Source organism: Tasmannia lanceolata, unplaced genomic scaffold (assembly GCF_043159265.1).
Source record: "Tasmannia lanceolata isolate RefF3 unplaced genomic scaffold, GAP_Taslan_0.1 ptg000008l, whole genome shotgun sequence".
Classification (NCBI taxonomy): domain Eukaryota; kingdom Viridiplantae; phylum Streptophyta; class Magnoliopsida; order Canellales; family Winteraceae; genus Tasmannia; species Tasmannia lanceolata.
The window spans coordinates 48,877,611-48,889,234 of NW_027518685.1; the positions used below are offsets into that span (position 1 = coordinate 48,877,611).

The 11,624-nt window shown below is 39.7% G+C and overlaps 1 protein-coding gene across 1 annotated transcript; it reads right to left on the reverse strand.

Moving 5' to 3' along the window:
• Positions 1-655: 655 nt before the first annotated feature.
• On the reverse strand, positions 656-3,358 carry LOC143885348 (protein CANDIDATE G-PROTEIN COUPLED RECEPTOR 7-like). The gene is made up of 2 exons (XM_077389476.1): positions 2,302-3,358; positions 656-1,558 (listed from the first exon to the last, which is right to left on the reverse strand). Exons 1-2 carry the CDS (start codon positions 3,244-3,246, stop codon positions 1,175-1,177), a joined length of 1,329 nt encoding a protein of 442 aa, XP_077245591.1. The 5' UTR covers positions 3,247-3,358; the 3' UTR covers positions 656-1,174.
• Positions 3,359-11,624: the final 8,266 nt, after the last annotated feature.

Consider the following 11,624-nt stretch of genomic DNA (forward strand, 5'->3'; position numbering starts at 1 on the left):
ACGTCAGCAGTTGTACTATCGCCTTAACAATTAGCATTGGAGTATCAATTAAAAAAACAATTAGCATTGGAGTAATAAAATGGGTGTTACATCATAATGGAGTGTCAGATGTAACATAAATTCCAAAAGAGTTAATCTGCCCAAGTCAAAACATGACCATCTGGGTTTCAAATATCGAGGAAGCATTTATAGCTTATACATACTCAAGTCAAATACCTTAAGGATAATAACCCCACAACAAAAGCATCAACAGCTCACGGAAATGTGACTCCATTAGCAAATCAAGGAGCAGAATCAAATGCACTATTCAAATTGAATTAATTTCAACCAAATTCCTTTTATAACAAGTAAACCAAATCTATATTTAAGGAAGCTTGCCGACATTAGGGTGACATTCCTCACTAAAATGTTACATGAACATCGACTCTATTTCAGTATAGGTGTAGTAGATTAAAAGAAATGAAACTTAGCAACAAAAATTGTGTAGAGTACTACAACCCCGTTACATGTGCACGAACAAACAAAAACAACTCATTCACCCAAAATAAATCAAAGGATCTGAAATTGGTAATTGAATTCGCTAAGTATCAACACCACTACAACATATCCAATCCTATACTAATTTGCTCGAATACGATACATAGGCAGAAAAACAGCATAGAAGATAACAAGTTATAAAGTGAACAAGAGCTTCACCATTCAGAAAAAGAAAAAAAAAGTGAACAAGAGCTTCTTGGCTAATACAATATTGAATATTATAACATCCATTTCAAAACGAAATCCTACCTCAACTGTCTGAGCTCGAATATTGGTAATTGAATTCGCTAAGTATCAACACCACTACAACATATCCAATCCTATACTAATTTGCTCGAATACGATACATAGGCAGAAAAACAGCATAGAAGATAACAAGTTATAAAGTGAACAAGAGCTTCACCATTCAGAAAAAGAAAAAAAAAGTGAACAAGAGCTTCTTGGCTAATACAATATTGAATATTATAACATCCATTTCAAAACGAAATCCTACCTCAACTGTCTGAGCTCGAATATTATATGGTCTTTTCCCAAGCAGAATTGTCATCTATCACTACGACCATAGATTTATTAACATCGAGATGAAGACTTGAGATGAAGAATCAACCCTTCACATCCTAAAAAATACAAGGAATCATTACAATTCAAACTCATCTTCGAGCTTCAGAGCTTCCGCAGCGGCTTCCTCCTCCTCATCGTCAATCACCAAATACGGATTGTGCACCTCGGGCCTGAACTTGTACCCAGTGAACACGTAGAAAGCCAGAGTCGCCAATTCACCAGCAACGAGACTAGTCCATAGGTACCGGTACGAGGTGATGGTAACAAGCGCATAGACAATGACCCGCGTGAAGTAGATGTAGCAGATGACTACAATGTAGTATTGGCGGAAAAGCGTGAGCTTCATCAAGTTCACTGCAGCCTTCCCGTCAGTCCGCGCAGCCTCACGGAGGTTCTTGATAGACCATACAATCGGAAAGAGTACGGCACAGCAGCAGATTACATCTACGAGGAGGAAAACCTGTTGAAGTATAAATGATTAAATAACACCAACTCTAACAGCCTAAGCTTTTAGAACAATTGGTTGTTGTACATGGTATCAGAGCTATTGCCTCACGGTGGGTCTGGGGTTCAAAACCCAACAACTCCTTGATATTAAAAATTCACAATGGATGCCAACCCCAAAAGAACGACCACACGTGAGGAGGGTGTGTAAGTATAAATTATTAAATAACACCAACACTAACAGCTTAAACTTGGGGAGTGATTGGTTGTTTCACTATTAGAGCTACTGCCTCACAGCAGGTCCTGGGTTCAAAAACCCAACAACTCCTTAATATTAAAAATCCAAGTGTATGGCCAACCCAAAAAGAGTGGCCGCCAAGGATTTAAATGTCGGTTTCGCGGTTTTGGTGGAAATTTCGGCTGAAATCATGTAAAACCTTGATTAAAATTTCGGTTCTTTTAAAATTTCCACCAAAATGTGTGAAATTTTGGTAATTTCGGTGTAAATCTTTAAATTTTGGTGGTAATTTTTAAAATTTCGAAGGAAATTTTGTAAATAAGGGTGAAAAATGAAATGTCAGTTGAAATTTGGGGCAAATTTCGGAATTTCGGCAAAATCCTGTACGTTTCTGATTCAATGTACTTTCGGTCCAAACCGAAACCTGAAATTTAAAATTATGGAGGCCACACATATAAATGTTTATACAACACCAATTCTAACAGGTTAAGATTTTGGCGTAATTAGTTGTTTCACCATACCTGCTTCCAGGTGAGCCAGTCTTGTGCATAAGGACCACTCTCATCAATAACCACCTGCGCAATGTTAGCCACGACTTGGAGAGGAATGACTATCATCAACACCTTCTTCTCCTTATCTTGAAGAAAAGGTTTAATAAAAGACCAGCCAGTCCCAATAAGGACAATAAGGGTAAAAAGAGATATCCCTTTCAAGAAACTAAAAATGTAGAAGAGAACATCCCAACCATGAGCACTCCCGGTGCGCTTGATGTAGGACTTGTCCTCAGCCTCACAAATTAGGTTTAGGGCTTTGAGAAGGAGCACAGCTAGCATAAAGAAATGGATGCGAAAAACAGTGAGACGGTTCTTGTTGAGGAGATATATCCATAGACCGGCGAGGGAGGAGTAGATCAGAAAAAAGAGGAAGTAAACCCTAGGAAGGATAGTTTTTCCGGCGGAGAGGTAGTCCCGCCGGGTATTCTTACCCTCAAGATTGTACATGGCGGAGCAAACATCCATTGAAACTTGGATTTGGGGGAGGCAATTTGCGAAGACGAGGGTGAATTGGCCGGCGTCGGGTTCTTTGAAGAGAGAATTGAATGAGGAATTTCCGGCAAGATTGTTGAATGTGTAGACAACTTTGATGAGGTCGGATTGGAGGACACAGGTTATGTCTAGGTCTTGGATCTGATTAAGAACGTGGATCCATGAATCTCTAGTGCTTAAGAAGAAGCCCATTTGGGAAAGATCTAGGTCTGGGCTAGGGTTTGAGAGGGATATGTGGGAGACATTGAGTTCGAGCCGGCCTGTTGGGGTGAAGCCGAATTCGTCAAAGGGGATTATGGATCGGCCGTCGGATCTGATTTCAGAGAAACGGATCTCGGCTGAGGAGAAGGGGAAAGAGAGGAGGAGAGAAAGGAAAAGGGAAAGAAAGAGGTGGGAAAGTAGAGATGAAGAGAATGCCATGGCTACACTCCCGCTCTCTACAGAGAGAGACTAGAAGAACTGGAAAAAAAAGTGTCAACGAGTCACGACTCACAAAGTCACAATGGCTCTTCTTTGTTTCGTCGGTGGTTATTTGGGTTGGGCTTGTAAATGAAACGCTTCCTTGTTTGGGAGGAATTACACGAAGGCCACTTGGCATGATAGGCGTGCTGTTTAGAGTCATTAGACATAGTGGCACGATAGTGGATTCGTGAAACCTCAATGTCATTTTATTGAACGCGAAGCAACTCAGTTTTTTCCTGTCGGTGGGTTTTTTTCTTAATTTCTTGTTTTGAGGTAGCTTTCTTTCATCGAACATACCATGCGTGTGAAATACTCGAGGATTTCATGATCGGGCCCACTTTCACAATTCAGCTGCTTTCCTTTCATTTGATAGTCCGTCTAATGGATAAGGAAAATGCTAAAAATATAATGGTTGTTAGGGTTGTTAGGGTCTTCTAACTATCACTTTTTGTTTCTACTTGTGCCACCTGTACATGATCAAAACCGTTGATTTGAACTTTTCAGATAGAATATCTCTCAAATTCGTTCATCCCTAGTCTCTCTCAAGTTATGCTTTTGTCTCATAAGAGTTGGTGATTTAGCAATTCTTATCCAAAGGGGAGTTTGAGTGCAACTCAAGGTTCTTGAGCAATTATGAACGTTTTCCCCAGATGTCAAACTGAAAATGTGGTGGGCCTCACAGACCTTATCTAAATGTGTAGCCCTATCCCAATTTCCAATTCCGTTCAAATTCTGCAACTTTTGCAAAACCGGTTTGGGAATAACTATCCACATTTGGATTTCATATTACTATACATTTTATTAATCATATTAATAATGTATAATAAAGTATAATAAATGAATAATTAATTATCCATTTAATTAATTACTAACTCACATCCAATGAGAGTTATTTCAGCTCCAATTTGTCTTCGAAAAATTCTCTCATCGTCTCTTGTTAACTATATATATATATATATATATATATATATATATATATATATATACTTAATTAATATCCGCATTGATCTAACAGATCATATTCGTCTTTGCAATTACATAAAATGAGGAACCCTGATCCGTTTGGATGTTATCAGGTCATTCGAGTTATGAGTGGGATCATCGCAAGGATCCGATGATCGATCCTGCAGAATCCTATGGTGGGCCCCACTGTGATCTCGCTCTATAGTTAAACTACACTAGCATTAGGTCAGTGACCTCTATCGAAACGAAGCCCTGAAGATGACTGTTAGATCATCTTACCCCTAATCACATCTTGTATATACAAATCCTTTCTTCTTGACTATATCTACTGAGTTGATTCATACGGAGGGTGAACACCCCTTACCCACTTGGCCCACTCTTGGTATACCATTTTGGTCAAGCGGTGTTTGGCCTCCAAATGCATTTGTCAAATTCATTGAAATGTTTCAATGATTCATAAAACATTCAGATAAATCTTTTATCAAGTTCACCTGACCAGGCTATTTAATAGGCCTAGGGCTCTGACAAAATTGTAGATGCCAATCCCTAAATTTTAGGGTGAAGCTTCCCATGCTGAGTATCACTATTGGTCTAGAGGGTTTGCTCTAGGATATAGCTCTATCCGAATGTGAATCTAAACTAGAATCACTATGAGATAGACTAAGACCCTAGAACGGACCGACAGACCAACAAGATCCCTCGGGTCTAAGGACATGTGAAGGGTCATGTCTGGAAGAACAACTTTATACTATCTTGTTCACAAGTTGATCTTTATTTAATCCAGTTCAATTGCGTGATCCAATCGTCACACCCACTCTTCTTACTGATGGTCCACTACTCAGACGATTGAGATAAGTCACCTCACGACACATGCATGTAGGCAAGACTGGTGCTAGTTCTATATAAAAAGAGATGTCCAGTCTCTTTCCCAACTAGAAACTATTAAGGCTTGCATAGAACCGAGATACCATATCTCCTTGCTCCCTTGGATCTATGAATCCTTTGAGCATGGCATTTCTACTATGTTACCTAAGGACGAATATGTGTCAATAAACAAGCACAACGGACACATTCATTAATATAATTACCCATTCATGTCATGAAAAAATCTTTATTGATTAAAATATATCATTCTATTGTCTTTTTAGCGCATATACTCTAACAACATTAGCATATGTTTGGTCAACCGTGAAGATTGACCATCCAGACTATGAAATGTGATGGACTTCATTTTTATCTTTCCAAACATGTATACAATTCATTTTTTATGACTTTTATAACCTTCCTAGTATCATTGCTCACTAGGGTCATGAAGGGTTAGTAATCTAAGTATAACAATTTCTCTCCAATTCTTAAAGGCCTTAAATCCTCAACGGTTGAGTAGGTATTCACATTTTGCTTTAGCTCTAAAGATCTGAACTCTTGTCTAAAGCTTTAACTATCTTCATACCTTGATCTATGCTTCAATGTACTTCAAAATCCATTTTCAAAACATTAGTACATCAAATAATGCAAAGTGTCGCATTGAGTTTGTTACCATCAAATCATGACTTAAAAGAGTGTCCAAGGTTAAACCCTTGAGCTAACACATTTCTTCACCAACAAGGAAGAAGGTTTAGAAACTTACCTTTAGCACTTTGACGATTAGAGACCTCTGCAGGGACGACGTAGAATGTAGGAAACCTTGTTCGGTGTCTTTCTTATGCGGTCATCAGCGCAAGAAACACATAGGAAGAGAAACCCCAGTTCAGTCTGAGAAGATGAAGATGAAGAAAAATGAGTTTGTTCGCTTACATATACACACAAGTGTAAATGGGACTTTTTCTCTGTACTGCGCCACCCAAAAGTTTGTGGACAACGATCCCGAGGACGGTGGCGAGAGATACGAGATCCCCGTCAATCCTCTCGGATCTCCACAAAGTAAAGGAGAGCTCTACGAAGGAACTCTCGAAATAGTGCCACTCACAGCATGGGTAGCGATATAAATGAGATACTTCTTGATTCAAGGATTAGCCCAGAACCAAGATGTACTTATAACAAAGAAGAGTCGCCATCTAAGGAAGTCGGCCCTGGACCCCATGAAATACTCTGTTGCAACGGATAACTAGAGATACAAAAGTCCGTGCCTGGTGACGAATGAGGAAGATCCGAAGAGCACCCTCAGTTCGCACAAGTGCAAGCACCTGGTCTCTTATGACATTCTTAATTAATTTTGAAGAGTTTTGGGCGAAAATCATGTGAAATGGAAACGAATATCCCCGAGAAAATGTCTATCTAAACATGCATGACCCGAGGATAGGCAAAAGAAAATAAACATCCAAATCCTAACTCATCGCATCTAGTCTTAGCTCATCATATCTAGAAAAGCAATAACATCCGCATGCACAACTACAGCTAAGCAAGTAATATAGCAGATATGATAAGCAGGAAAGCAGTAAATAACTACAGCTAAGCATATGATCATGATAAGTAAGCAGATAAATGCTACAGCTAAGCATGTAAATAAGCATGTGAAACTGTACAAAAGACAAGCTAAAAGATGCTAGAAAATAGTAATCAATCACATACTAACAAAGTAAGCAAGCTAAAAATAACACATAATAAACCAAAGACAAACACACAATAAGTTAAAAGATGCAAGGAAAGAAAGGAATCAGAAAATCGACGGTATGCGAGAACCAAATATGCCAGGAAAAAGAAAATGGGACATACGATAGACTCAGGGAGCAATTCTAAAGGAATCGAGCTCAGTGATCCTGATCCCCTAAAGATCGGACAAATCTCGCGGTCATCATAGCCTATCATTGGGCTCAGCGAGGACAATCCCTGTGAATGGGCCATGCTACATCGTCACCCGCCCCAAAACCCGATAAAACGTCCGAAAATTGATGAAAACCGGAAAACCATGATCAAAATTGGATAAGGAATGAAAAGAGGGCTCCGAGTGACCTGGCAATCACCATCCTTGCCCATTTTTTATTTTTGCTTTAAAAGGTTCGAAAAGGTTTTATTTAAAAGGTTTGAAAGATTTTTTTAGAAAAGTTTGAATGGTTTTTTGAAAGGTTTAAATGATTTTATTGAAAAGTTTGACTGGACTTGGGATGAAGATCCCAAGCTGCCTACGTACCCTGTGGAAAGGGATCAAGCCAACGTAGTTCGAATCAGCTTTTCGAAAAATGCTTTTGAGTGTTTTTTGAGTTTTTAATTGTTTTTGGATTTTTATTATTTGATTTTTTATGAGTTTTTGTTTATCCCTTTTGATAGAAAGGGGCTTCTGGCTCAAGAGTTTGCCATCCGTCGTCGCTTAAACCCGCCAAAGCGTTCCTATAATCGAGGGAATCCCGAAACTCGAAAAGGATCCCGAGGAACATGAGGAGAATGAACCCGAAGGAGAAGAAACCCCGAGGAAACCCCTATACTCCATGAGAGGTGAAGATACGAAAAAAAGACAAGAAGGGCAAAGGGGGGGCGGGGGGGCTCAAGAAACATTTCGTCATCGCAAAACGAAAGGAAATCCCAAAAAATCAAGGCAAATATCAAATGCTGGTATCCCACCCAAACTTTGATGAGAATCCCAGAGACAGTAAGGAACTCAAGAAGTTAAAAAACTATCTATATTGATCAATGCATGCACCCAAGACCAAAAATCATAGAAAGAATGAGACTAAACGACTAGCCCTTGGTTCGTTTAGTTCGAATAGACAGAAAAGGGACTAGAGAATTAAGGCCAGATCGAAATCGGAAACCAAGCCCCCTCTTTAGCCATTCAAATATATGCTCGGACACCAAAAGAGAAACAAAAAAAGAAACTAGAATTGAGCATGAGACTCCATCTTTATCTCTTTTTGAGAACCAAACTTAGAGGACAAACACATCGCATCTCTGACCCCTTTCCAAATGCCAACTCTAAAAATTGAAGACTGATTAGAATTGAACTTAGAAAAGTGGAAATGAGGAATCAGGATTTGATCACTGTGCTCATGCTAGAATATCATACCATTGATGGAATATAATTCCCTTAATAACACCCTTGTCAGAATTTAGCGATACAAGCATCAGCCCCCACTGTCTTTGACCATTGAAGGAGTCACCTGAGTCATCTCGAGTCTCCAAATTAAGGTCATGTCTTAGTCCACTAAGTGTAAGAATAGTAAACAACATTTCGCGAGTCTAATCATGAGAAACATGCCAACCTGATGCTTGTACTTCTGCATTTTAACAGTAGTATTACTACAGGCACTACATTTCAACAACAGTACTATAGACACCCTCATTTTGGTACACTTTAACCAACAATAACCTAATATATTGATCCGTGGAATTTCATTGGTAAAGTATGCATCCTCAAATTTTCTGAAAACCGAAATGATAAAGAGATGTACCTGGTGAGATGATTAGATCCGAAAAATTGAAAAATACCCTGATTGGTGAATTTAGTGTGTTAAATCCATGTGAGAGCTCCTCTATCATGGATTTATATGTTTTAGGTAATTAATATCTCGATCTGACTTTACGGATCATCAATCGGGAGAAAATAAGCTAGGGTCACTTCACAGCCCGGGACCTAATTCCATTCCGAGACCCGATTTACGTAAATCGTTAGATCAAGGGCAGATCTTAACCTGAGTGTCTTTCCTTACTAAGAATTTGTGATCATTTAGTGAAAATAGGATCGATCAAGGTTAATATCAAATTCAGATTAAACATTGCGTCACTTAATTGAGCAAAAACCCAATGAAAAATCACGGATCAATGTGGGTGAACGAGAGCCGTCGAAATAATTTAACCAAATTATCAACAACAGTGCTTTCAGTACTTTAATTGTTGTCAAAATTCATATTTCAAAGGTTAGGATCATTCATCAAAAATTGATTAAGTTGGTTGGATAAATCGAATCGTCAATTTGATCAACGGTTGGAAAAACGATTCGCTGTTAAAAACCGACGGCTCGCATTGGTCAAAAATTCTAAAAATAATATTTCTATGGCAACATTGGGCTTAAATGAAAGAGGAAAAATCAACGATTTTAATGGCGAAAGAATTATCGAAATCGGACTTCAAAATCTCCTGAAAACCGCGTTTTTCGATTTTTACATTCAAAATATTTGAAAAATCTTTTACAAGATTCTAGGAGATTTGGAGGCATCATCTCGTCCATTCTTTCGATCGAAATTGATCTCAACCACCCAATCTTATTCCATATCATTGCAAACATTTCAGGATATTTGGAGACCCGATCTCGCCCGTTCTTTCGATCACATGGAGATTGCAGTTAATCGCAACCATCCAAATCGTTGCCATTCTCTACAAAGGCAACCAAATTGGACATTTTCCTTGCCTTGAAATTTGCTTCCAAATTCTACAAAGATTCCAAGGACAAATGGCATCATCTTGGACCTTGAATTGTTCCTAAATCTTTAGTACTTGATCCTGGCCGCATAAGTGCCTGCCATTTTTAACATAGCCATGGCTTAAATGGAAGATGCCAAAGAAGAGGTAGAATATTCTAGAAAAATCCGATCTTGGCCATTCTTTCCTCTTCCTTTTTTCATCACTCAATCTCCACCCTACACCTCTAGGCCCTAAAGATGGCAACCTGGCTCATCCCTCACCTATAAATACCCATGCTCTTGTGGGACATGATCCCGCGAGAGGGGCGGGGCGCGAGCCGCCGCGCCTCTCTCGTGGTCTCTCGTACCCACGCGATTGGCGTGTGCATTTTAATATTGATTTGAATTCATCTTTCCTGTGGACTTGGGATCACTAAGGCAATCCGAATTCCACACGAAAGAGACTGACAGAGTCGCCACCTAGATGTGGGATCTAGGACCCATAATTAACCAGAAATCTAGACTCGCTACCTGGTTACGAGAATGGAAGGTATGGGGAGTTATCCGCCACATGCACCATTCCTGCCCGATAATCGGTCTTCGATTCCAAAAGTTAACTCTTTTAAATTTATTTTAAATGGCTCATTCAACTCTATGTTAATGTGCGAACTAAGTGACATGCATCCTAGAATCTAATTTCAATGTGAATCCTAGATGTGTATCTTGATTTATTAATTTGTCTGGATTCATTCTAAGTGAAAGTTCTCCTAGAATTCTAATTTCATGGAAAACCCTAACTGATTTGATTAAGTATTTACAAGAAAATTAATATACAAAACACCACAATTTGTTGTGGTGCCGACTCGCGGGTGGTATGCCGTCAGACATCCAAGCTGCCTACGTACCCAAGCCTCACTGGGATCAGAGTCGACGTAGTTCGGTGCACCTAAGCTAAGCTACATATGCCTAACTCAACTAGGACACCGACTTAGACGGATTTGACTGTTTCAACAGTTTTAAGAGGAATTATTTAATTCAAGTTGAGGATTTTATTATCTTAGGATTTCATCTAAGATGCTATATGATTCTTATCTGAATGCAAGTTGTTCCTTAGACTAATGCAGGTTTGCCTACATCCTAGTTTACTAGGCTTGTCCTAGGGAAAGATCGGGTGACTAGTGTAACTAGACCTATGGCTCGGTTGCTATACATAGCAAGCGTCCGTGATGAGGCTGGACTCCTAACTCTAGGACTCCCTAAAACCTAAGACTCCCTAAAACCTAGGACACGACATGACGTAAGTGTTCCTAAATTGGGATCTAAGGGTTCTTACGACGGAAACCGTGATCCAACGGTTCCGAAAGACACAAGACAAATCGATTTAAATTCTCGAGGTTAGTGAAAAAAAGGATGGAAGAGATGATGAAATAGTGTGAGGGAATGAGAAAGATAGAGAAAGGTGCGACTGAACTTGGGAGTGCCAAATTGCCTACGTACCCCGCGATGGGGATCAAGCCACACGTAGTTCCGAACAGATTTTCCTAACTACACTCTAATGACTCGAGATTTTTGAGATTTTTGATTTTTCAGATGTTTTTGATTTTTTTTTGACACAAGAGGACAAAATCCTATCATCACAAGTGGAGGACAGACTCCTGATATCCCGCAAAGGTTGGACAGCATCCTATGCTTTGCGGGGGGGAATGAACAGAATAACAACTCTGCGAGGGTTGGACAGAATCCTGTACCTTGCAGGAGTGAATAAAATCACGTGATTGGATGAGGGGATGAACAGAATCCTAACCCCTATGATGATAGGACAGACCCCTGAAAGACTGAATGACTGACTCCTATGCTGAAGACTGACTCTGAAAGATGGAAGGACGGAATCCTAAACTCTCTATGACAGACTCTAGAAAAAAAGAAGAAATCCACAGAAACGGGCCCCACATAAACGGGTCCCACACACAGCAGGTCCCACATCAGCGGGTCCCACACAACCGGGCCCCACACATCAGCGGGCCCCACACACAGCGGGCCCCA

Bases quoted from the DNA above. Each gene is read 5' to 3' on its own strand.
- LOC143885348 (XM_077389476.1), bottom strand. From the start codon at position 3,246: ATGGCATTCTCTTCATCTCTACTTTCCCACCTCTTTCTTTCCCTTTTC. The intron at 1,559-2,301 runs GTATGGTGAAAC...ATACTTCAACAG, and splicing joins ACTGGCTCACCTGGAAGCAG to GTTTTCCTCCTCGTAGATGT.